We start from the raw sequence: 27,776 nt of genomic DNA on the forward strand, positions 1-27,776 counted from the left end.
TAGATAGCTACCCTGTTGGTCCAAACCACCATCCCCTCTCACTTGGGTCACTGTGATGGCCTCCTAACTGGTCTTCATGAGTCCGCCCTTGCTCCCCTTCAGCTTATTAGCAACAGAGCAGCCAGAATGACCCTGTTACACCCAAAGTCAAACCAGGTCCCTTCTCTGATCGGAGCCTTCCCATGGCTCTTTTTGCTCTGAAAGGAAAAGCAGAAGTTGTTAGAATGACCAATGACTTTGCCCACCCTGGCCCTCCTGTGCCTCTGTGACCTCATCCTCTACTGTTCTCCTGCTGGTCCCAACCTCACTCCTGACTTAGGGCCTTGGCTCACCTGTCCCTCTGCCCGGACAGTCACTTAGTTACCTCCTTTATCTCCTTTGAGTCTTTGCTCAAATGTCATCTACTCAATGAGGCCTTCCCAGATCCCCCAAATTAATAACAACCCTTCCCTGCACTCAAATCCCCAATTCCCCAATCTCCTTTACTCTCTTCACTTTTCTACCATCACACTGAAACCACCTTTTCACAGACGCAGTTCACTCATTCCCTGTGTTCATTGGCTGCTTCCTCCCATTGTAATATCCAAGAGACTGGGGTCTTCATTGTCTCTTTTGTTCATTGATGTATGAGTAGACACTGGAAGAGTGCCTGCCACGAAATAGCCACTCAGATACTTGGCAGATAAATAAATACGTGCTAAGATTACTGAAGTGTTCCTCTTTGTATTTCACTCTTTCCTTGCTTCCCCAGAATAACCATGATGCCAGCCTCCTTGAAATCTGGGATAATTTAAAGAGTCATGCATTAAGAAATGAACTTAAAAGTGATTTTCAAAATTATAGCCATATTATTCAGGATTCTGACATTAATATTGAAATACTATGGCACCTCTATGCTTTCTAAATCCTCACAATAACTTAATCATATCAGGGACAAAACTAACTGAATTATTCTCTACTGTTGAATCAAGAATTTAACTGATCTGCTGTTTTTTTCACATTTTGGTGTGCTGTCATATATAAGCACAGCTCTGATTTTTGTGAGGGACTATTAAAAGCTTTGTTAACTAGCCTATGTGACATTTTCCAGGCAGAACTGCCATGATCCCAGCATGTGTGGATACACCAGTATCTGATCCTCATTAAAAATGATTATTAAAATATAATGAGTCCTCATCTCTAGAGTAAGAATTTCCTTGAATGATATGAGATCAATGAAATCTAATACTATCTTCTTTCTCTCAACAAATACTGACCAAGTGTCTGCTATGACAGACTTATTACTAGATACTGAGGTCTCAGAGATGAGCCACAACCAATCCTTGTCCCAGAAGAGTTCAGTCTAAGGAAGGAAGGTAATAGGTAAATGCCTAACAATTCTAAGACATGCTAAGTGCTATAGCAAATTCATTGAAAAGTGTTGTGAAAACATGGAAGAAAGAATAGTTTAAAAAAAAAAAAAAAGCCTTGCTCTGGCAAGTGTGACTCAGTTAGTTGGAGCGTCATCCCAAAGACTGAAAGGTTGCAGGTTCGATTCCCACTCAGAGCACATGCCTGGGTTGCAGGTTCAGTCCCCAGTTGAGGCCTGTAGGAGAGGCAACCGATCAATGTTTCTCTCTCGAATCCATGTTTCTCTCCCTCTCTCTCTCCCTCCCTTCCCCTCTCTTTAAGATCAATATGTGTGTCCTTGGGTGAGGATTTAAAAAAATTCCTACATTATCATTGTACTTTTTACTTTTTTATTTAAAAATGTTTATTAAGCTCTTACTATGTTCCAGGCACTATGCTTGTCCTTTGGAATGAAGACGTAAGAAAGATGCAGTCTTCTTAGGAGGAGCTCCTAATGATTATATTGTTCATGCTGATCCTACATGTGTGGCTGTAAACATTGATTCTTGAAATGCCACTTGTAAAAATGACCAGTTGCAACTGGTGAAGCTTTAAGAGCATGGCTTTTCCATGGTGTAGTTACTGGACACTGAATGGGCCAGGAAATTCATATCCAAAAGCTTGTGCTGCTGAACAGTGTAGCCTCTAATCACTGCATGTCTGTGCCAGACAGACTGGTGGCTGTGAGTTCCAGGATATATTTCAACCAAAGGAAGCACCCAAGACTCGTCCCTCCTCTTGTTCATTATCTTTCCTTTGATTCTTCCATGATGTAACAAGGTTTGTGTAAAGAGGCCAAATGGTTCATGAACACTTAAAATTTTTAATGTTTTTATGGTGAGAGTGAACAAGTAAGAAAAACCAAGAAATACCTTCAGCCATCTTTTGTGAACATGTAAGCATTGAGGAATGGACCAGGGATACCTATGGATTGAATTGCTCATCACTTTAAGTTAATGTAGCACCCAAAAAGGTAAGTTTGCTTTACATCAAAGTGTATTATGAAGTCTATGTACAATGATATGAAGGTGTATTTAGCTGTAATGTGAACATAAATTTTGTCTTACAACCATTAGCATAGTTGAAAAATGACAGTAATAAAATTAACACCAGATATAGTACTTAATCTATACTAGGTACTAGTCATAGAATAAGTAATTCAATCACCTAAATGATTCTATGAGTTTAAAAACCATGATTACCATATTTTACAGGAGAAGAAAGGCTCAGCTAGACTTACTAACCCAAAGTCACTGCTAATAAGCAGCAGAACTGGAATTTGGACCCATGTGATCGGGTTTTACAGTATGTTATATTACCACACAGGTAAGACTAGCAGATTAGCCACATTCATCACTTAACTCATATTTCAGCAGGGTCTGTTCATATTAAGTGGATGTTTGCACTCAGGAATGAGTTAGGGGAAAAATGCTTAACGTGTAATCCTGGTTTAGGAAATTTTTACCTTTTAAATGTTTGTTATCTAATATCCCAAAGCCTTAAAATAAATTTCTGTTGCTTAAGACAAAAATAAATAAATAACTTTGAAGAGATACTTGGTGCCTAACCAAAATATTACTAATGATGAAAAAGAAACACGTCATACAATTAGTACACAGTGCAAGACACACCCCACTAATTATCCCTCTTAATGTGAAGTTGGTTGTCTAGCTACGATACATTCACTTTGCAGGGCATAGAATTCAAGGTGCTGTTAGCTCTATGCTCTGCTGGACCTATAGCTTTGATAGTGAGTGGTGTCATTTTGAAGAAAACTGCTGAATATTTTATAGCAAGGTGACTTTATAAGCAAAAATCTTCAAGAAGATTTTATGTGATTTTTAAAAATCAACTTAGATGTTTGGAATTTGGATTGCTACATTCTTATTCTTTGGCACATCAACAGGTAAGACTCATAACTTATAATAAATTCCTGAAAAAGGAGTATATTCATATCCAAAATGTAATTGACATGGACTTTGAAATATGGGTCCTGTTTATACCTTGATTTATTTGTCATAAAATTATCTAAGGAAAATGCATCAATTTTATAATGCTGAAGGAATCTGAAGAGCAATTGTGACACATCTGTTTCCAATGATATAAAAGTCTTGTTCTTGGCTCCTGGATCTTGGCTCTTGGCTCCTGATAGTCTTGTTCTTGGCTCCTGGATCTACCATTTACTGGCCTTGGTCAAGTAACTTATCCATTGAAGTCTCAATTTCTTCACTTCTAAGGTAGATATGTGACAGTAAATGTGAAAATACACATTTCTGATTTCAGTTCCTGACTCACAGTAGATGCTTAATAAATGCCAGAAGGAAGGAAGGAAGGAAGGAAGGAAGGAAGGAAGGAAGGAAGGAAGGAAGGAAGAAAAGAAGGAAGGAAGGAAGGAAGGAAGGAAGGAAGGAAGGAAGGAAGGAAGGAAAGAAGGAGGGAAGCTAATGCTGACTGGAACTTCCACATTGATTTTTTTTCCATTTGTGTCATGATTTTTGAGAAGAAATATTGGTCTGTGGACATTTCTTACACATTAACTCAGTATTCATTGATTTGTGTTCTTTGTGCTGTGTATTGCTTATGCATTTACTATGTGCTAGTTACTGGTTTTGTTTGTCCTTGCCACCCAAGTTCAATATTGTATCTATCCTTTGTTATATTGGCCATTAAATTATTGGTCCAACTTCACCTTGTTAATTTTCTAGCAAACATGTTATTTTTCCCTAGAGGACATTAATACATATGATGTTGATCAGTCTTCTACATCACCTCTCGTTTCTTCTAACTTTATGTCCTCTTTATGGTATTCCCTTATGAAAAAAAAAATCATGGTAACCAATAACCCTGGTCAGTTACAAATAGAAAACATGGAACATTAACAACAATCTTCATTTCAAAACCCAAACTCTCTTCCATAGACTGGATAATGTAGTTGAGAACCTAGGGGTAAAGCCATGGAATGAAAAAAATAAAGGCAGCTGGACTTCTAGGAAAAACTGAAGGTTGTATTAGAAAGGCAAAATCCAAATGTGAAATCATTGCTCCAAATAAGAGCTGCATATATGTATGCTTCAAGAGAAAAAACAGAATGGATTGCAGGCAGGAGATGTATTGATGAGAAGCTGCACTAGGGATATATTGAAGGAGGCATGTTTACACTCCCAACAAGAGAAAACAAAGACAACCTAAGAAACCAGGAAAACAAAAATGGCACAAGAAAGCCATGGTCCAAGTATGGTGCAAACTAAAATAACACTAATATTGAGCAATTCACATATAAGAAAAGGGAATTCATGTGACTATCCTCCTCTGAAGGGGATAGAATCTGAGCAACGGGCATGAGAAGAAGGATATTAATTACAGCATGGTAGCTGGCTCTGGAAGGAAAAATATTTATCTAGTTGTAATCATATAAATTCTGTTTATTTATTTGTGGAGTCAGCCTACAGACAAAACATGGAAGACTTGATTATGATTATAGAACAAAGTCTGAGTGTTCTCATTGGTGTCAGCATGAAAGAGGAAGTGCAGCTGACACACCTGGGAAGGTGAAAGGGAGGACGAGAGGGAGAGGCAGCTGCACTTTCAAGTTCATGTTGCAAAGGTAGGGAGTCAGGATATAGGAATATGAGGTATGGATCATGAAACAGAAAATTACTATTTAAGTTTACAGCAGAAGCCAATGAATGAGCTGACAACAGTGTTGTTAATCATACAGGAGGAGTAGCTGAGAGGACAGGCTGGCTATTGAGCTGTTGTCCCTCGGCTTCAAGCTGGTCCCCGCTTTGCTAACATTGGGACAGGGCAGATATTTCAGCCATGGCCCCGTAGGCATTGTCAATAAGGGGGATTGGGATGCTAGAAGGAGAAGGGAGGTCTTCCTTCCTGTTTGCTCGTGGTTCCTGTCTAAATTTTTCCATCAATGGCTTTTCACTCCAGCACAGCCCTTCCAGTGGCAGCTCCCACTGTACGATTTACCTGATACTCCCTGAACTAGACTCACGATGCCCACGCAGTGATGCCAACAGTAGCGAGCCTGCACCCCTCCCCAGGGGCCCAAACCCCAGTTCTGGAGAACCCACACCCCCTCCCCCACCTAGCGACCCTGACCTCAAGTTTCCACATGTGGGTAACTCAGCCTCTTCCATGTCGTCTGCCAGCCTTGGAGCTAGCAGCTGCTCCCTGCAGTTACTGCTTCCCAGCGACTTACAGGGGCTCCTGGTGTCTTCAGTTCCCCAAAACCTGATTAATAACCATTATTATATTAGAGTCACACAGTTAAAATAACTGATGTGAATTCTCTCTCTTGCTCTGGTTTTGGCTGATCCAGGGAATAGGTGGGTTAAATCCTCATTTATTACTGCAGCAGTTAATAGATCATCGTGACTAGAGCTGATAAATTAATTGCGACTTGGCTGTGTCAGCACATCATGCAGGCATGGGGGGGGCCATAGGAACCGCATGTGTTTTGAGTGGTCACCTCTGGGAAGAGGGCTGGGGCTGGGGCTGGGCAAGGGTGTTGCTCATTTGTACAAATTTTAAAAAAATGTACAAACATTTATTAGGTTAAAATTCTTCCTCTTTACATTAATGTGGAATCTCATTCTTGAGAATGTGAAATCTCCTAAAATTTTGAAGTTAAAAGTTGGTGGATTTGAGAGTTAAAGGCTTATTTAGTATTTTTTATTAAGTAAGAAAAGAGAATCCTCAAATTCAAGTCTTCAAACAGCTCTAACAAAAACTAACAAATGACTATAGAGTGAATAGATTACAATAAACGTAATAAATAATAACAATAAATTGAATAATTCGATCACAAACTGAATAATTACAAATTATAATCATAATTGAATAAATTGAACTATCCCTCCACAAAACAGTGTGAAATGAAGCTATTTGTTTTTAAGTATTAAATAAATGAAAACAAAAGGTCATAGTGACAGCATTATTTAGAGTCAGAAATGATTAAGACTGAGTTTCCCCAAAGCCTCTCATTTTAGGGATGAGTAAAGTGAGCTCCAGAAAGAAGAAATTTGATTACAAGTGAATGAAATTTTGCTCCCATATATGCTCTGAGGAAATGTACATTAGACCTCTAGGATCTGGGGACAAAGAGATCCCTTTGATCAAGAGCTTCCAGCCCAACAGAAAAAGGTAGAAGCTCAGCATCTCATTTCAAGTTTCATGCCCAGACACGGGGGGTTCCTGGGTTACAGCTCACTTGGCCTTCATAACAAGGCTGTGAGGTAAGTAGTAGTATCCTCATTTTGCAGAGGAGGAAAATGAAACTCAAAAAAAGCTTAAATAATCGCCCAAAGCCAGGAGTATCTGATTCCAAAGCCCATGCTTTCAAATCCACAGCGTCGCGATCTCCAAGGCCACGGTCCTAAACGGGGCAGAGGAGAGCGTTGTTTGAAGAGATGCTCCCTGAGACACACTTGTTTGACTTAGAGACTCATTTCAATTAACCTTCAGAGTGGGAAACACAGCCCCTCTGTGGGCCTGGTTCCTGCTATACCAACACTCCATGTTTCTGTTGCAGGAAAAGAAGTTTGCTATGAAAGGGTGGGGTGCTTTAAAGATGGCTTACCGTGGACTGGGACTTTGTCGAGGCAGTTCGCCGGTTTGCCCTGGTCTCCAGAGGAGATAAACACCCGCTTCCTGCTCTACACTAGACACAACCCCAAAACCTACCAGGTAAGCTAGCCTGCTGCCTTCACTATAGATTATTTTAAAATAGAAGCTGTGGCCACAGACATAGAAGACAGAATAGGCGGTAGCCTATTCTGGCATAGACTATTGATTTCAAGGCAAGTACAAAATTTTTTCTTACAATTGGGAGCCTGATTCTCTTCTCATATTATTTGTCCTAGTATTTAAATATGAAAATGGCTCTGAATACATTGTTTCCTATGAGGTAAATCTGATATTTTTTCCAGTTAATATAATGAGAGCCTTCAACAGGCAAGACTGTGATCAAGGCATATTACCTGTTCTGTACTCATATTAAATCAAATAAGCAAGACACTGTCTTAAGTGTATTGTATTAGGGGAAAGAGGGTATATAAACAAATACCTTTATTGCCACACGAATTGTGGTTTGTGATCTAAGCTCTGGGAATGCAGTGAGGAAGGGCTTACCTTCCCTGGGGGCATGGAGACAATAACCGGGAAGGGCTTTGAAGAGGACACACATTTGGGGTGTGTCCTGAGGATGGGTAGGGTTCTTACACGGATCAGACAGGGAGAGGGCGAAGAAGTGACCTGGACAAATACTGGGTTCAACTGGGGACAGAAAGGAAGTCCTCAAAGGTAGAGTTAGTGAGCAAAGTAGACAGAAACGAATTGTGTAACTGCTTCCTGTGGAGTTTTGATTTCATCCTTGGAGCCATGAGGCCCCACTGAGAGTTTTTAAAGAGGTTATAGGACATTTGCCCTGGCTGAGCAGAGTGTACCTTCCAGAAGCCTGAAGGTGACCGCCAGGCCTCTCAGTACTGGGCTGTCCAACACAGCAGCCACTGGTTACATGTGGCTATTAAAATTAAATTAAATTATAAATTCACTTCATCAGCTCTACCAGCAATTTTCAACCCATGTGCCACGAGAATTTTTAAAACATGTGATATCTGACTATTTAGTCAGGAGCACTGACCTCTTTTCCCTTAGTTTGTGGAATGAAAAGAAAGACAAGAGCAACGCAATAGCCATCCAGTATGAATGAATCAAGATTATACCTATTTTTTGTCAGATCAGCAAAAAATATATATTTTTTTGGTGTGCCACAGAATTCTAGTAATTAGTTTATGTGTGCCATGAGATGAAGAATGGTGAAAATCGCTGAGCTCCAGCAACCACATTTTAAGTCTTTAACAGCCACACTTGGCTGGTGGCGACCATATTGGTCAGCGCACACACAGAACGTTCCCATGATCACAGAACGCTCTACTGGACTGCGCTGAATGGACCGCGCAGTGCAGCGGTTCCGACATGGGGAACTAGCCTGAACCAGAGTCCTGAGTGTGAGTATGATGACGGACCACTGGCATGATGAACATCATAAGCTATCCTGAGATTTCACACGTGAGTGATTGGAAGACTAATGACACTCTCGTCAGAATAATTCGAGGGTGAAAGGGAATGAGTCACATTTTGGACAGGCGAGGTTTGGGCAGGCTTTTGTAGATTTTAGTCTTACAGCTTTAGCGGGCAGTGCAGAGTTGCAGGAAGGGATTCAAAGGAGGAGAAAGTTGCAACCCAAAGAACGCAAGCAATCTCAGGGCAGACAAAAAAGCAGGCCAGACCCCGTGGAGCATCTGTATTTAAGGGGTGGGTGGGAAAGGGGGTCAGAGAAGGAGCTCTCGTCACAGCGGGATCTTTTCCAGCCTTTACCTGTGTCTGTCACCTTGAGCCTTGCACACCGCCAGACCCGTCGCATGCAGGGCCGGCCACACCAGCCAGGACAGGCTTCTGCTCTGCCCGCATGTCACACAACATAATCCTCTTTGCAGCTGTCTACCTACGAGACATGCATGTGTGCGTATGTACACAATTCTTTACTGAAGTGTGCCATCTGCTCTGTAGGTGACAATTCTATCTAAAACAAAGAGGGGAAGTCCTTATTGTGAGTGCAGAGAAACTTCTAAAGAAAGTGTTCTCAAAAGTTTGGTTTTTATACATTACTCAGTTTTGAAAAGAAAGGAAATTCTGATAGAAACTGTAAGATGAATGAATCTTGTAAACATTTTGCTAAATTAAATAAACCAGATACAAAAGGACAAAAGCTATATGATTCCAGTTGGATGAGGTTCCTAGGATAATCAAATTCATAGGGACAGAAAGTAGAACAGTAATTCCTAAGGGCTGAGGGGTGGGGTGTCGCAGGGAGTTAGTGTTTAATGGGGACAGAGTTTCAGTTTGGGATGATGAACAAGTTCTGGAGAGGGATGACGGTCATTCTTGCACAACATTGTGACCCTCTTAATGCTACTGAATTGTACATGTAAAAATGGTTTAAACGGCAACTTGTCCACAATGGAAAAATACAAAAAAAATTTGTTTAAACTTTTATGTTATATATATTTTTGCCATAATTTCTAACATGTAAAAAGAATCTACGTTGAATACAAATGTTTGGAGCACCTTTGTCAGTTGAGGAGTTTCAGGGTATGTGTGTCCATTCAGGACTAACTGTATCTCCTGCTCTTGACCCTCAGTCCTCATAGGACTCACTGCTCCTTCATGCTTCTGCACAGTCATCATGCACTTGAACCTTGTAGAGCACAGGCACTAAAACAGAAGATGATGAAGACTAGTCTTGAGGCGAGGCTGGGCCCTAAAGGCAATGAAGAGAGCATCAGAAACCAAGTACTTTCCTAATAAAGGGACCATAAACACAATGTTTCTCTGGCCTTCTCCACTCCTTTCCACTGGAAAGGATCACATGTGACCAACTAGATCTGTGCCTGAATTTTGCAGTGGATAGAAGCCTGAGGGTTTGTTGTTACAGTGTTTTTTAACAACAACTAGGACACAGGATGGACTCAAGGTGCTATACTAAAAACAAAAAGGATTGTCCTAGGCTTGGCCCAAATGCTATACAGTATGAATTTGATTGCCTTTGTTTATGAGAAAATAGAAGTGAACTATGCAAAGGTTTAATACACTCTCTTCCCAGAGGGAGGAATTGTCGGTGGGGGGGGGGAACATTGTGCTATGGACTTGGTCTTCTGAGAGTCATAGGTCTTCATGGCTACCTTTCCACAAAAATAAAATGACCCACTTCTCCCCTTGAGTCCATGACTCTAACCCATAGTTGCTCATGCAGACACTAGAAGTGATGCACATTTTGCATAATTATGGTAGTTTCTGTGCCTGTAGCCATTGTCAAGCCTGGAACACACCTAAGTGGTGACTATTTTTGACATCCTGGACATGAGATGACCTATGAAATAGTCAGCAGTTGTAGAATGGGTTGATCTCACACCAACTGGGCTCCATGATGCCTCAAAGCTAAGAATGTCAGGAGGAAAGGCCCACACACTCAGCTCACCAGGGATGCTTTAAATAGCCCTTTCTCTGGATAATCTGTTCTGTTCTGACACCCTTTTAAATTTCTCTCCTTGTGGCAGCAGAATCCCAGTTGCCTTCTTTTGATCCCATGATGTGTGGCGTTTCCCATTTTCTAGGTCAGCATGCAGTTTCACAGGGGCGTGCTGGATGGGCTATAAAGTGAACAAAATGTTTTTCTAACTTTTCTACCTTTATTAAATTTCTCAGGGGTTCTTGAGACAGTGGAGGATGCTCAAATTCCACAATATTTGCCCAATTGCCACTTTGAGACTTGCTTAGGGTTCCCCATCTTCCAACTATTCTCTTGATAGGGAAAGACTAAACAAATTTTTTCTACTAAATTCCTCTCCAAAATAGGTTTTTTTTGGGGTGTAGAAACAGGAATACAGCAGGTGTTGGGGGGCTCCAGCAGGAGTTGAACTGAACATCTGGGTTCTTTCAAGTGCATAGATGGACAAGTGTTTTAGCCCTTGGATTCCATCACTTAGTAGATAAGTGCTTTCGACAAAGCCTGAATACAATTGATTGTATTATCTCCAGTAAATCCCACATCTGACCTGGGCCCTGTTAGTAGAGAACGCTATGACATCACAACTTGAGAGCCCAGTGGTTAAGCGCCTGTTTGAACCCACTCAGGACGCATTAGGTACAGTACATTTGGACAAGTGACTTGACATCTGTCATTGCACCCCTTCCTGATTCGTTAAATTGGTACCTACCTCACTGTGTTGTGAAGGTTAAATGAATTACTCTATAAAGTTCTTAGAAGAATTCCTGACACATAGACTGATAACGAGTGTCAGCTCTATTGTAATTACTATGTAAAACTTCTGATTCTTATAGTTGTTTACAGTCTTGGAGATACTTTAGCCAGCAAGTTGTATGATTGATGGCATAACACTATTAAGACAGGCAGCTAGTGATAGGCTCTTTGTTTAAATTTCCTAGGTATGTAAATGAGTGGCCTTCCAATTATAGGATCCACGATTGCAAGACTTGCAGCTTGATAATTATTCATTTTTTTGTCTTAGAGAATTGCTTGTACTTGTGCCTTTTAATCTTCCTCCTTTTAACAAAATCATGGTGTTCTAAAGTCTTTGAAAGTTTGGTTATAAAACCAACACCATAAAATATAAACAATACAAAAGAATATTTCATGTAATCACATAAAATTGTCTTTAATATGCTGTTGTCTTTCATGTGGTGAGATTCTGACCTCTATTCCTCACTCATAAAGGGGCTGTGTGTCCATTGTGCCACACACGTAGCATGCTTCTAAGTCTCAGATAAGACAATTCCCATGAATTACGTTGTCAAGCGAGGCATACTATATAAAAGCAAGCCTTACTGGAATTCTCATGGAAACAGATCCAACTTTGTCTTACAAGCATTGCCTTAAAACCAAATATTTTTATTTCCTTCCCTCATGATTAAATTTGTATATTGCATTTTATAATGTATTAATTAATGACTTTTTGTACTTTTGCAATATGCATTAGTGACCATTTCTTTGGTAAAAATGTACTAAAGGAGGTTATTAAAAATTACATTTAGTGGAAGATTTTTTTAGCAGACTTAGAATAATTCTACTAAATATTAAATACTTTTGAATTATTATTTTACCTTGGTCTCTCTTCCCTTGAACAGGAGATCAGTGCAGTTAATTACCTCACTATCCAGAAGTCACATTTCAGTGCAGACAAGAAGACTCGTATTAACATACCCGGATGGAAATCGGATGGAAAATGGCAGCAAGACATGTGTGATGTACGATGTGAACAAACTCTTCTTTAGTGGGAAAGTTTATGTTTAATGTGAATGGACTGTGCAGAGGGTGTTAATGCATATTCATGAATCCTCCATTCAGCTATTCACGTTGTCCATGTTCCAAAGCCTGAAGTGAATTATCCATTTCCTGTTTATCTTCACTTAGTATGAATTGCATAAATTATAATGGGAGCATATTTTTAAATTATCCTTTGATAATTCTCACCTTACACAGAAAAGATCGAATGGTATTATCAATTTCTTTTTTAATTTAAGGCAAACAAAATTTCTAAGTTCTCTTGAAGTAATTAAGTTCGCTGTCTTATACTGAAGATTAATACACTGCTAATAGCAAGCAATTATTTATAAGGCCCCATAGTGTGGTAGAATCAGGTCGTCTGAGTTCATATCATGGTTCTATTTACTGGCTCTGTGATCATGGGCAAGTTAATGTAAGTCCATATATAAAAGGGCCAGGACAGGGCCTCCATGTAGTACACCCTGCTAGTGTTATTTTTTATTATGAAATCAATTATTCAGGCACTTTGGTTTCCTTTCATTCTTCTTTCTTTACGCTTTGTGCTAGGTGCTGCTGAAAGTGGAAGATGTGAACTGCATTAATTTAGACTGGATTAACGGTTCGCTGGAATACATCCACGCTGTCAACAACCTCCGCGTTGCTGGAGCCGAGGTGGCCTATTTTATTGATGTTCTCGCGGTAAGAAGGGTTTTTTAAAAAAATTATATTTAATTGGTTTTGCATCAGCACACCAAGAATGTAGGGCAATTTCATGTTTTTTGTTTGTTTGTTTGTTTTTTTGTTTTTGTTTTTTTGTTAGCTTACACAAGTACTGAACACGGGAAATAGTAAGCGTTCCTGTGTGCGGTAGCCAGAAAAGAGACGCAGCTTCTTGCGCAAGTGCCTGTGGTTACACAAAGCGCCACGCGGTGGCAGTGTTCCTTCACGGGCTCCTCACCAAAGGCTTCCTTCCCTCGTCCTTCCCCCCTTTCAAGGTCGTCACTTTGATCTGCCTGTAGAACCGTCGCTGTTAGTTTTCACCACATTGTAAACCTGTCCTTAATGATTATTAACTATGTCCAGCTTATGAGTGCTATTTGTTTCAGAAATTGGATTCCAAGGCAGTCAATTAGGTCTGTAGGCGAGTCCAGGCACAACGCTTTAACCTATACATTTTACATATACATATACAAGAATAACATAGACTTTGCTATTTACAAGGGATACACCCAGAGACACTTGTAAATTGCCAAATGCTCTACCCTTATAGAAAGTAATTCCCCACCATAAAATGCAGTGAAGTAAAATCTAAAGACGTTTGACCCTTTCAGATTCTTAAGAGGGTTCGTTCCTGGAGTCAGCAAGCCCTGCGCCTTGCGCTGGCCGTGAGCCCGGCTCCCTTCCGGGCGCTGCGGGCGCGGTCAGTGAGGCCGCGGGTCTGCCCCGGCGCCGGCGCCGCGCGAGGAGCAAACCCGAGGCCACGGGGCGACAGTGGCTGCTCGGCGGCTTCGATGGGCGGCCAGGGACGGCGGTCCCGGGACACGGAGCGCAGCCAGGCAGCTCAGCCTGGAGAAGAATCGGGGAGCCCTATACTCGTTTCTGCCCCCGCACAACTCTCTCTGCCCCTCAGTGTGACGGGAGAGTAGACCCGAAGGAGGCACTCAGGGTGGGTCTTTGTATGCAAAGGAGGCAATCGGATGCACCTCCTCTTCAGAGAAAAACCAGTCCTAAGTCCTTGTGAACTTCTTCGTTGATCCTGGGGCCTGCCTTAATCCACGGGCTCCTCTGGGTCCCATGCCATCCCAGACGTCCGCCGGGGTCCCCTCAGACTGAAGGAGGCAGACACGGGCGAGGCGGACACCAGCCTGGGCGTCAGCTGCCTTTGGCCTGCGCTGGGGCCCAGCCGGCCGGACTGGGTCTCTGGAGGAGGGGCGTGGCTGGAAGCCACAGCCGTGGCCCCTGGCTGCTGTCCTGCCCCCGAGGACCCTGAGGTCCCTCCGCCCAGGGAGAGGGGCTCTGACGGAAGACAGTGCTCGGGGCCTGCCTGACGCACGCTCCTTGCGTCAGACAAGGGCGTGGGTGCACGTGGGGTCGCTTCGTCGCTCTGCCAGCCCCCCGGCCTGTAGAGGAGAGGGAGAAACATGCTGGCTCTTTTCGTATTTTAAACACATTTAAGCCATTCTACCTGCTCTTTTAAAAATATTTGTTCTGTTTTTCTTTTAAAAACCCCAACAGAAACAGTTTGGATATTCCCCTTCTAAAGTGCACTTGATTGGCCACAGCTTGGGAGCTCACCTGGCCGGGGAAGCCGGGGCAAGGAGGCCAGGCCTCGGAAGGATAACGGGTGAGCCTCCCCGGGAGCGGGGCCTTGAATTTGTGTACCTGGTTTTTTTTTTTGTTTTTTGTTTTTTGTTTTTTTACACACAAAATTAAGTATATGAACACCAGATGAAGCACTAGAAGCAAGTATAAAATACAGGGGAATGAGACTCACCTAAACCAAAACACGGAAGTGCTTTCAGAGCAGGAGTGTGCAGATCCATGTCCCAGGGCGTTCACCTCAGCATTGTCTGCGGTGGCAAAACAATGGAAGCCGGGTGATAGGCCACCTGTAGGGGAGGATTGAAAGAATTATGACACAGCCCGGGCTTTGCGGTTGCGGACGTGCTAATACAAAGAACGAGCTAGGGCCCCGCCGATGGTCCATCATTAAGCAGAGGTCATTATCTGCTTAAGCGATGTATTATGGGGGGTGGAGTTTAAAAGGAATGATTTATGTTTATAGTCAAACTGTCAAAACAGGGTTACAAAACTTCAGACTTGACTATAGCCTATGGTGAGTTACATTTACACGTGTCACCATAGATACTTGGGTTCCTAAGTAGGAGGTCTGTCCAGGAGGTATCCGGTCATGTAATATGAAAAATATAGACATTTACTGAAGGAGGTGCAAGATACAAGAAACATTATACACAGGACAATGATGCCTCAGTCCCATTTAAAGGAGGCACCTTGGGACCTCACACAGTTCTCCCAGTCGCTATCAGCTGCCCGGTTGAATTTTCCTTAAGCTCTTCGATGGTCTGAAATCTCTTCCCTTTCAAAGGTGATTTTAGTCTTGGGGAAAGCCAGAAATCACAGGGCACCAAATCTGGGCTGTAGGGGGGCTAAGTCACCTGGGTGATTTGATGTTTCTCAAAAAAACTCTGCATGAGACGTGATGCATGAGCGGGTGTGTTGTGATGAAGCTGCCAATCACCAGTCACCCATAGCTGTAGCCTTCAGAATCATCTGAATAGTTTCTGTGAAGGAATGTTAAAGCTTAACTCAAAATTTGACGCAAATTTGTTGCTCTACTCACTTAGTCATTTTGAATGTAACAGCCACACAGTACACATGCTCACTTACCAGCATCTACCGCCCCTACTGCCTAGTACAGTGAAGTCATCATTGTTCACACATGCGCATTCCAGTCCACTCTCCTTGGCTGCCAGGTTACATCGGTGTCACACAAACGATTTCTGTTATCTTAACGATGGCTGGACTTTTTCCGGACATACCTTTTATGCTCAGTTTATGTAGGTGCGCTTTGTCCTATGGTGTCCTGGGTGGAGTTTGACCTGTGTAAATCATATAGAAAATTGTGCCTTGCCTTCACTGCCTATCCTTCCAAAATAGCACCCCCTCAACGTATGCTTGAGTGGAGTGTGACTCGGCCTCACAGACATCGTGCTTTTTCCCAGGGTTGGACCCGGCCGGGCCATATTTCCACAACACTCCGAACGAAGTCAGGCTGGACCCCTCGGATGCCGACTTCGTCGATGTTATTCACACCAATGCAGTTCGCTTCTTCTTTGAGTTTGGTAAGTTTTTAAGAAACAGAAACTACACTAAAGCAAAGAGGACAATTCCAGAAGCATTCATCCTGCTTTTTATCTGCTTCAGGTGCCGGAACTATTAATGCTTGTGGACACCTTGACTTTTACCCAAATGGAGGGAAACATATGCCAGGATGTGAAGACTTAATTACACCTTTATTTACATTTAATTTCAGTGCTTACAAGAAAGGTAAATACTTTCTAAAATAGGAAAGCTGTTGTTACATATTGACTCAGCTCCCTCCTTGGGCAGGATTCACATCCTTTTGTATAGAATAGAATAGAATAGAATAGAAAAGAAAAGAAAAATATAGTTTAATCCAAAACAGAGTCCCGTGTATGGCACTCCCACTAGCTGGGAGATCTGCAAGGTCAGGTTCATGTCTGACTACCTTCGTGTACTCAGTGCCTAATAGCATGTCTAGCATATTGTAGTCACTCATCATAAACAAGGAGGGTCCCTTCACTCAATAAATGTGTGCTGAGTGCTTACAGGGTGCCAGACATTATTCTAGGAACAGCAGGCGTAGGAATGAAAACAAAAAGACAAAAATGTCTTTCTGTCAAAGCTAATATTCTCACTTGCTAGAAAAACAGTGATAGAATAAGTGCTAAGGAAAGAAAGTAAAGCGTGGAATGGGGGGACGATGCGCTGCGATGAGTAGGGGTGAGGGGGAGCGGAGCTTTTTGATAGGGTGGCCAGGGAGTCCTTTCTGAAAAGATTGCCCGAAGGAGTTAGGCATGTGGATACCTGGGGGAAAGGCATTCCAGGCCGAAGGGTGAGGGTAGTGGGTGCAAAGGGCCTGCGGCAGGAGCCTGCCTGGGAGGTTCCCGGCAGTGAGGAGCCTGTTGTGGCTGCAGTGAAGTGCGGAGGAGGGGGGTGGCAGGGCATGGGGTTAGGAAAGGAGCGGTGACAGCGGGAGACAACACAGGGCGCAGGGACGCCAGTAAAGGCCTCAGCTTGTGCTCCAGGGGGAAGGGGGCGTGGGAGGATTGTGAGCAGAAGAGAGAAGTGGTTTGACTTAATTTTTAACAGGCTCACTCTGGATCACAAATTACATTAATCATAAATTAAACAAGTAGTATTTAACCTTTTATAGTGGTTTCAAATAATAATAATAATAATATCTACAAGGCACTCAGTTAGAAGGCACCAAAAAGTTATAATTTGGGAATTGCACTCCTCCCCACCTGTATATATCATCATCATGTAAATAATTAAATGTATTATATGTAACATATAATGATACATAATAGTACAATGTATGATGGCATAATAAATATCTGGATGATTCCAAATATCTCACTGCATAATCCCATGTGGGCAGAATATCTAGACGATGTGATTATTTGGTCTTATGTTTGGCTAATGCAGAATGCAAACCGTGACATTGAGAGGAGCCCGAATTTCTTCTTCTTCCCGAGAGATGAGTTACAAAAGTTTTTCGATATCTGTTCCCTGAGAGGAAATGTAATTAAAAGTATCTGTAATTAAAAGCAAGGGTTACTTGTAAAAAATCAGAATATACAGATACTCAAAATCAGAATTAAAACCAACCCCACCTAGTACCGATAGACAGTATTTGTTCAAAAAAAGCCTATATAAAACTTAGTTCTCTTATTTTTCCATATTACGATTTAAAATTCTCCCTATTGGGACAAAATATAGATCGTAAGACTTCTTTATATAACTATAGAAAGTGTTATACCCAGAGCATTTGATGTTCTGGGAAGAATGAATTCAAGCAAAACACGCATTTGTCATAAGCTATCATTTTGAGACATAAGATTTTCTGCAACTTTATTGAATTAAAATCACATGTATCAATCATGTTAGGTCTTTAGGTGAGTTTTAAGTCTTTAAAATATTCTACTTTACAATGTAATTATTACTGAAAAGTCATTACTTTTAAAATTCAGAGTTCCCTATATTCTAATGAACCATCTTGTCTAAATCACAAGTACTTGTGAATGTAAGTCTTTATATAAAGAGAGCTTATGTAAAAGAATTCCCCATGTAAAAAATAAAAAGGATAATGCCAATTATTGCATTTGTGAAATTGTACTGTCTCAGTTACCAACTGCATAACAAACCACGGTGCTTAAAACAGCAATGGTTTTATGTCCCGGACTCTGAGGCTCAAGATTCAGGCACAGTTTCTGCAGAGACTCTGCCTTGCCACGTGTCCACTGGGGTTGCTCATGTGATGAACCCGCTGGGGGATGGGCTGGGCTAAGCTGAAAGGGAGGCCCAACATGGCCTCCCACGCCTGGGGGCTTGGTGCCTGTTCGCATTTTTAAGTTATCCCTCAGGGCCTCCCTCCCCTGCCAGTTAACCTGGATTTTTTTAGCATGGAGGCTTGTGTTCTGAAAGACCAAGAATGGATGCTGGAAGGTCTCTTAAGACCAAGACCCTAGAACTTGCACTGTGTCAGTTCTTCGACTTCCTATTGGTCAAATCAAGTCACAAAACTAGCTGCAACCAGGAGGGTGAAAATATAGGTTCCAGCTCCTGAAAGGAGGAATAGCAACATGGTACTGCAGAAGGACAAGGACCAAGAAAGGAGTGATTCGTTGGAGGCTACTGTTGGAGAATAATGATGTACCGCATATACTAAAACCAAACTCTAGTTTCTTAAAGATCAGCCGAGCAGCGTAGGTCATTGGAACAATGGTTCATGCCATACAGTAAAAATGTTATGTAAGGTGAAGAGAGCACAAACAACTGGATGCTGTGATATCTTCAGAATTACACAAATGTATTTAGATCTATCTTATTAATTATTGCAATAATCCTAAATGTTGGTGCCAATAAAGTTATGCCTGACAATGACAAAACTAATCGGTCTATAGCATCCTTTATAACACCTCCCACCTGTCACACTGGGAAGCTCAGCTGAAGATGTGCGCTGGTTAACATTGCTGGCTGTGTGTATTTGAATAGGAGGGAGCTCGGTCCTTCCTGCAGAGACAGAGAGACAAGAGCAATTGGCCCAAGGAGGTGCTATATGCACAGGGAGACTCCAAGCTCTGGGTGCTTATGTCGGAGATCTGGGCAATTTGGAGGATATTAGTGTCAGAGCACAGTCATCCACATTTGCATGTGTTTATTTACTCTGCTTCAATGTCCCTTTAGATTCACACAAAGAATTCTTTGGTACAAAGAAAAGGCTATGTAATATTGACAAATGTGCAACATCCAAACGTCTAGACCTAAGTCAAGGAAAGGCCATTTAAAGTTACTTTTTAAAGAAATGGTTCATACTTTCAGTTATCAGTTAATCCGTTCATTGCTATCAGTTAATTGCAAATTGTTTTTGCAGAAGTGGCCTCCTTCTTTGATTGCAACCATGCCCGAAGTCATCGCTTTTATATGGAAAGCATTCTCGACCCTGATGCATTTATTGCTTATCCTTGTAGGTCCTACGAATCTTTTAAAGCTGTAAGTAAAGCACTTTGCAGTGGAATTTAATTTGCAAGTCATTTCTGAAGCATGATCAGCCAACTAAAAATTAGGGCTTTGAATTTGTGGTTTAAAAAAAAAAAAAGGCATCTACCACTTTGGGAAATAGTAAATCTGTACTGAGTACTGAACAGCAGCAGAGTTTGCTGAAAGGCTTAAATAAGTAAACCCACTATTTGTATTCTGGTTGTTTCAGCTCTTTTGAACATTATATCCAATTTTCCTTTTTGGCCATTTGTTATGCAGTAATTAGATGCTATTGTGTAACTGGAATAAGTCCAGGGCAAAAATTTTTCTATGTATATATTTTAAATGTCATCTTCAAAAATGCCCCAAGAAAGCTGAACCAATCAATCGCTACAAACAAACATGTTACTATTCACTTGGAACATTAAAATTATTTTATTAAAATTTAATTATTTATACAGAGCAGAACTGAGGCAGAGATAGCTCACAGGAGCTCCACACAGATCAATACGTGACAAAGTACCAAATCTGATTTTACTTGAGTCATAAAGCCCGCAGTGCCGGATCTGAGCTGAGCATATTTTTCATTTGGTTATCACTATGAAAAGGAGAAAGAAAATCTATTTTGTAGTGGGAAATGGAAAGATTTTCCCTCTTGTGTTCAGAGACCACTGTTCGATCAAAGTAGAAAAACATCGAAGGGGCTCCATCTGAAGTTTATTGTAAGTAATAGCACTTTGTGAATAAGTTGGGGTAGGAGTAAGCATTTCTCTCCCGATAACAGAATAAGGTGAGTGGATGCCCTCAGGCCATTTTCTCGTTTCCGAGCCAGTCGTCCTTACTCCGAAGGTGCCCCGGTGAACTATTCTCAGAAAGCTTGACAGCCTAACATGGACATTCCCCCATAACTTCCTTTCCCTCCACCTCCCCCTTCTACCTGCCTGGATGCTGCTCTGAATAGCTAAAAGGTCCTGGCCTTTACTATACAGGTAGAAGCAGACCTTCAGACTCACGATATACTCAGAGATAATGGGGTTCAATCTGCCAGACTAGAGAACCTTAGGCTCCTGTTCCACATGATGCAAGTTACGGTTGCACTCTTAGTGAACATTCAGTCGATTTCCTTGGCATGTTTTCTGGTATTTTTACCCAAACAGTCATAAAAATAAAATAGAGTAAAATAAAATAAAGAGGGTTTCTAGCATCAGGCTGCTCCAGTCCATATTCTTGTTTCATCATTTACCAGATGTGCAACATTGGACAAACTGTTTAACTTCTCTGTTTCAATCTCCACATCTGTAAAAGAAGGGAGGCTAAAAGCATTAGAATAATAAGGGACTTTGTGAGGACTAATTGAGTTAAATGCACATGAAGTTCTTAGAACAGTGCCTGGCACATGATAAATGCTCAGTAAATGTGAGTCATTATTATTTTTCTTAGAATTTTCCTTTGTTAAAAATGAAGTTTTAGTTGAGGGGAGACAGAGACAAATGTATTTAAAAATAAATAAAGAAAGAAATAAAAAAAATGAAGTTTTAAATGGGGTGTTTTGCTATAGTCCTAGCCCAAATATCCACGGCTTATAAATCTAAAAGAGCAAATACTCAAAGAGTGCGACTCGAGATTTTTTAAAGTTAATGTCTTGTTAGTTTTGCTTTAGATTTGAAAACATACAAATAAAATTAAAGAATTTAAATACCTTACATTTCCTCACTACCTTCCCTAAAGCAGAATTTGATGTGAATCAGATATATATCAAATAAATAGCATCATACTATAAGTATCTTTCTGGATTTGCTTTTTTTGTTAAATTTTATAAATTTGAAGTCTACATTGATGTATATAGATCTATATATTTATTTTGTAGGAATCAGCCACAATTTATTTATTCAGATAAATTAAAAAATTGTGCATTTTGATGGCTTTCAGTTTTTTGTTATTAAAAGCAATTTGGCAATAAACACCTCTGCATGTCTTCCTTCGTACTTGGGTGGAAGTTTCTTGGTGATGTATACCAATAATAGAAGTAAGATTGTCAAAGTATATGAGCATTTCCGTCTTTATTAGGCATTACCAAATTGCTTTCTGCAATTTCTGTGAATTTATATTCTCATCAGAAGCAAATGAGAATCCCCCGCTCAATGTCCTCACCAGCACTTGGGTTTGCCAATTGTCTGAATTTTTGCAAATCTGCTGAGTATGAAAGTGCATGTTGTTTTAATTAACACATCCCCGACAGCAAGCAAGATGGAACGTCTTTTTACAGAGGAGTGACTGTCTGAGTCTCCTTTTCTGTGTGGGTTGTCTATCGTCGTTGTTTACCCCATTTTCCTAAAAGGCCATTTTCCTTTTTCTGTCAGTTTTTGTCTTATTATGTTTTGTTTTTGAAAACAGGCAGGGTAGCCCTTTAGGCAACTTAGTCATTTTTAGGTGGCTTGTCCTTTATTTAAATTCCAAAGATTTATTATTGTTTAATACTATGTCATAAATTTGTCCAAGGACATTTCTAATTACATTCCTGATTGCCTCTTGTTTTCTGTCACCAGGGAAATTGCTTCCATTGTCCCAAAGAAGGTTGCCCAACAATGGGTCATTTTGCTGATAGATTTCACTTCAAAACTAGGAAGCCTAATAGATCCTATTATTTTTTAAACACTGGGTCTCTTTCCCCATTTGCACGTAAGTATTATAACTAAGTTTTATTGTAATGCTTGAAGGTGCTTATCTTTTAAATTTTAACAGCTCATACTGAGGATCTATTAAATAAGTGGGCAGCGGGCCAGCCTTTACAGATGCAGAGAGGGATGATGGGTAAGTTTAGGCTAATGGAGAAGGTGCCGCAAAAAAAAAAAAAAAAAAAATCTCAGTTCCAATAAACCTTGTGTTAGGAGACAAAGGAGGAACTTCCACCACCAGGTCAGGGAAGTGTTCTGAGGGAGAGTGATTTCTGAACTGACTCCTAAGAGACTATAGGCAGGAGAAGGAAATGGGGAGTATTGGTGGCAAAAGGAATTGCGTAGAGGTCAGAGAGAGCAAAGATCAGGAGGAGAGTAATGTGAGATGCAGCTGAAGAGGTAAGTGGGTCAAATAATGAAACTGTGCACTGTATGAGGAGTTCGGGCTTCATCTTTGGGCTCATGGAAAAACCACTGAAGTATATTATGATTATCAGGTTGTTCTTTTTAGAAAAATCGCGCTAGTTAATTGCCACATGGATTAGACAGGGACAAGGTGAGGCAGAGTGACCGGCTAGAAAAGTGTTATCGCCCCACTGTGTGAGGTGATGGCTGCGTTGACTAACTTTATTGTGGTTACCGTTTCACCATATCTGTAGCATATCAAATCATCGCGTCATACACTCTAAAACTCCCCAATGTTACAAGTAAATTTTATCTCAACCAAGTTTGAGAAAAAAAGAACAGTTGTTGCAACAATCCAGGCGGAAAGGTAGAGAGACATGGAGAGAACAGAGAGATGGTCGAGAGGTCACAGCAAAAACGAACTTGGTGAAAGGATTTGAGGGATGCAGGAGATGGCGAAGTCAAGGTGGTCCTGGCTGAGTGGATCATGGGCCAATTTCTGAACTTGGTAACACAAGAACAGAGGCAGGTTTCAAATAGGTTCAAGGGCTCAGCTTCTAACATGGTGAGTTTGAGATGCTTCTAGGACTTAGCCACTGGGCAGTGAGAGGTGCGGGTCACAGCCTCTGGAGATGGCTGTGGTCTACAGATGGACATGTGAGAGTCACCCACATTTAGACAGTAACCATGGCTGTGAAAGTCAATGGTATAATGACCCAAGAGAAGTGTTTCCAATTGACAAGAAAGAGAGCAGAGAGAGAGGCCCCTGCAAAGGAGACTGAGGAATGGGCAGAGGGAGAAGGGGAATCGGTGTAGGGCAGCAGTTATTAAAGGAGCCAAGGAAAGAAAGACGACGAGGAAGGGAGGATGCCATCCCTGCACCAAATATGCTGAAAGGTCAACGGAGACGGGGCCCAAAGGGGCTCATGGAATGAAGCACGCATTTCACCACTGGTGAGCTTGGGGACAGTGGTCCCACTGGAGAAGGAGCAGAGGGAGCCTTATTGCTGTGGGAAAGAGAACTCTTTGGCAATGATTCGCTCATGAATTGAAAATTCTTTCTGGTAGGATTTTTTTCCATTTCTGATGCGTTTCAAACAACTCTATGAAGAACTGCATTTTTTTTTCAATGTGCTATGAAGCATGCAACAATTACAGACTTCAGAACAAAACATCTGTTTAGCTCTATAATTTTTTTAATGTTACACTTGACCGTTTGCAAGGGGTGTTATCCTGTCGGCAGGTTTGCGCCGACCCAGACCTGCACCGGCTGGGCACCCCTCGCACACAGCCTGTGGGAGGGGAGGCGACAATTCACGTCACCTCTGAAGTAACCATAACAGCACAGATCCTCTTGCCCAACAAGTTTTCTAGATTTTTTCCGGGTTCATTGTCAAACTATGGCATATAAAAAACCTGGCTGTGGAAAGGAATACATGTCGCAGAGTACGAGGAAATGAACAGAAGAAGGCACGCAACTTCCATTTTAAAAAGTCCTACAATGTCTGGAAAATTGAAGAATTTTCTTTCTAAAGTATCACGAAACTACTGATTTGTAGGACATTGGGATGTGAACATTTATATGTATTTTTAAATGTAGCTTTTCACCAAATTCATTCCAATTATGCAAAGTTTTTTTTTTCATGAACGTGAACAGCCTTGTTCCACTTGAACCCCGAGAGTTACAAAGCTGCCTTTGCATTAAAATGCCCAAGCTGTCCTGCTTTCCACACATTTTTAACCCTTCACTTTTCTCTCTTTCGAGGTTGGAGGCACAAATTGTCTGTCAGACTCAGCGGAAACAATGCCACTGAAGGGAGCATATTTCTCCGTGTGAGGGGGATGACTGGGAAGACGGAGGAGCTTGGGGTGGCCAGGTAGGTGAGCGCCAGGTGCCAGCAGGCCACACGGTGCTGGCGCCGCTCTGACAGGTCCAGTAAGCAGCTCCATGTCGTCTTTTCCTGTGAAACCACATCTATCATGTTTTAGCGGACCTGCCCTTTTACTCTGTGTTTTCCAGATATAAAATAGAAATCATAATACATACTTTCTCCACAGTTCAAGCTACAAACAGAAAATGTTAGGAGATGATAATCTGAAAATATAGACCTGGATAATGAAGCAAGTGGGGAAAAGCTGTCTTATAAGGAGAATAAACCAGATATATAGCTATCCTGTTATTCAGTCCTTTTAATATTATACAAATTCAGCATATATTTTTGTGTAGATTTTCAAATGACTTATAAAATAAGACATTTATATCAATCGCCAGATTTCTAATAAGCTACCTCAGTGGCACCCATAAATACAGGACATGTGTTGAAACAGTCAAAGTACAAATAACTCAGTAGAGACATTCAGCTGTGTATCTAGGGCTACAGTCCCTTTTATCTTGAGTCTTCTTTAATCATTTCTTTGATCAGCCTTTAGGACTTTTGTATTACATATCTCACTTTCATTGTTTACTTCTGTAAATCATTTTAGAATTACCATTACACATTAATTAGATGTTCCCCTTTTGCAAACTGATGAAAGGATTAAATGCTTTGCCTCTGATATTCATCATCTTCAAATATTGGGCAGAGGTTGTGTGGTTATTTTCTCATGTGAAGGATGCATCGGATGAATCATTCTGGCAGAGTCTGTGCATCATCCTGCCCTGGGGCGACTGCCTGCCAACATGGGTTCGGCCAGTGTCATCAGGATCCTAGTTAAAGCCCAGGCCCAGCCCGCCTGTCTGGCCACGCTGGCCACGTCTGCCACGTACGGCTGTGATCACCTTCAGCTCATTCAGGCTGCCCTGGTTGCACTGCCCAGCATTGAATAGATCCCTACCCTCTCCTCCCTGGCCATCTTCACCTGTGCTCCTCCTTCATTCCAAACCCCCTTCCCTGGATTAGCATCTCGCTTCTGCATGCCTCTGTGACCCCCTCAACACAACTGTGTGCCTGTGACTTTGAGGCCCACGACCTCTGCCCAAGGCTGTGTGGTTGGTGCCCTGCACAAAAGGGCCTGCTCTGGGGCAGGGGGTGATGAATACTCAGTTCCTGCCCCTCCTGGGACTTGTGAGAGTGTTTTGACATTTCTGTACATCTAATGCGTGAAGAAGCTGTTTGCAATGTTGTTATGTAGGTACCCAATCCTCTCTTAAGAATTATCAAGCATTTCAGGTTCCCACTAGATGTCTCATCTTCAAATGAAGTCAGCTGTATGAATGGGTATGCTAGCCTATTCGGTCAAGCTTTAAGTCTGTAGATTATATTCTAGTTATTGGAACTTCTAATGGCAGTGTCACGAACGGCCATCCCATGTGTGCTGAGAGGAGGCAGTTCAGGGAGCCATTTGGGAGAAAAGTTGCCTTCTGGTCATTAAATCAATTAGTTCTACACCTAATGGAATGAAACGGGCCCTAGGAATAGCAACATTCGTTCATTCATTCAGCAAACATTTAAATGCCTACTATGTGCCAGGAAGTGTTCAAATTGCTGGAAATATAGATATGGTCCTACTCTTGAGGAGCTTACATTCCAGTTAGAGGAGACAGACGATAAATTACCAAAGGAGTAGGGAAACAGCAGGAATAGGAAAGCTTCAATTTTGGCCTGGATAAAATATGCCATATGCCACAGATACCCCCTTCCCTCTGCTCTTGTGCCATGACTCCAAAACATCTTTTGATTCCCAATTCTTTTGATAACGATAAAGAAGGTACCAGGGAAGGACAAGGAGACCATTCTGGTTAATAAAAGGAAACATTTTTCCATTGCGAACTGATAAACAGTCTTATAGTTATAAATCAGTTTTGGGTGAATTAGCCCATTATTGATGGTATCATCATTTCCTGGTGTCAATAAAACCTGCTTTCTGATACTACAAAGCCAAGACCAGATCGATCATTATGGAGAACTCATCAAGATAATGCCCCTCTAGGCATCCCCCCAAAATCAACTAGTCAAGCTTCCCATTTACCTCACTCTTCCCTCAAGCTTCGGAACCATGCTATTCTGAGAATGCTGACCGATATGAATAGAAAGAATAAATCTCTGACAAGCAAATGCAGCTTCCTCATCCATGGTGCACATGCAGATGCCTTTCACTTCAGCATGGCCACTACCCAGTCTGAAATTATGAGTCTTACTTTTCTGTTTACAGTGGAACACTTCAGCCAGGCATGACGTACACAAAATTAATTGATGCAGGAGTTAATGTTGGCAACATTACAAGCATTGAGTTCTTTTGGAAGGAACATTCATTTGGACATTCCCAGAATAAGTTGGGAGCAGAAATGGTGATAGATATATCTGGAAAATATGGATATGAGTAAGTACGACTTTTCTCTGCGTTTTCAAACACAGTTTAAATTTTGTGGAAGTGGTATTTGAAACCTGCATATAATTTGAAATTCGCAACTAGTATAAAAATTTGTACATCTTGAAATTTTGCAATTAAAGAAAAGAAAGATTATTTAATCAACACTATATTTGCAAAAGTGTTTACAAAATAGTAATTACTCATTAATTAAAAGATCTACCAATGTCTCTCCCCCTGCCCCAGAATCATATTAATATCCTTTTTTTTCCCCTTTACATTTTTCAGATCTACCTTCTGTAGCCAAGACATTAAGGGACCTGGTACTGCTCAGACCCTGAAACCATGCTAATCCCAGACACAGTCTTGATGGATTTATTTAATGGGACCATGAAAAATAATCTCCGTTTAGTTGGTAGTCGGACTAAACTTGGCCTTTGTAAATAAGATAGAAAAGTATGGTTATTTTTTTCTGTATAGAATATTTTGCTCATTGATAAACTTTTATATGTACCTTAAAAATAGACTGGATCCTAGGACAGAGTATAAGACTGACCTACAGGAATCTGGAAATCAATGAAGAAACAGGGCCATGCCAGGATGTCCCTGAATGAGAGGAGGAGATGCAGTAGCATTGTTGTAAGCTCCCAGGACAAAGGGAGGCTCTCTGGTTGAGTGAAGCGTGTTTTGAGTATTTCCAGGTAGAATAGTCATTGTTCTAAAATGATTTAAAAAATGTTTATTATGTCTTTAAAACTTGCTTTGACAAATTATGATGATAGTTCATGATATACAGATTATAACCCTGTGGGTTGATAATGTTTATCTACTAAGAA

At 41.2% G+C, this 27,776-nt stretch overlaps 1 protein-coding gene across 1 annotated transcript; it reads left to right on the forward strand.

Annotated features, from left to right (window-relative positions):
- The first annotated feature begins 3,246 nt into the window (after positions 1-3,246).
- On the forward strand, positions 3,247-27,292 carry PNLIPRP3 (pancreatic lipase related protein 3). The gene is made up of 12 exons (XM_054581764.1): positions 3,247-3,295; positions 6,932-7,086; positions 12,106-12,225; positions 12,812-12,943; positions 14,480-14,588; positions 15,988-16,107; positions 16,190-16,312; positions 19,446-19,564; positions 22,099-22,231; positions 24,398-24,509; positions 26,785-26,952; positions 27,229-27,292. The coding sequence occupies exons 1-12, from the start codon at positions 3,247-3,249 to the stop codon at positions 27,290-27,292; spliced, it is 1,404 nt and encodes a 467-aa protein (XP_054437739.1).
- The last annotated feature ends 484 nt before the right edge of the window (positions 27,293-27,776 follow it).

Source organism: Pteronotus mesoamericanus, unplaced genomic scaffold (genome assembly GCF_021234165.1).
Source record: "Pteronotus mesoamericanus isolate MK-2021 breed Mesoamerican mustached bat unplaced genomic scaffold, CSHL_Meso_final contig_657, whole genome shotgun sequence".
Classification (NCBI taxonomy): domain Eukaryota; kingdom Metazoa; phylum Chordata; class Mammalia; order Chiroptera; family Mormoopidae; genus Pteronotus; species Pteronotus mesoamericanus.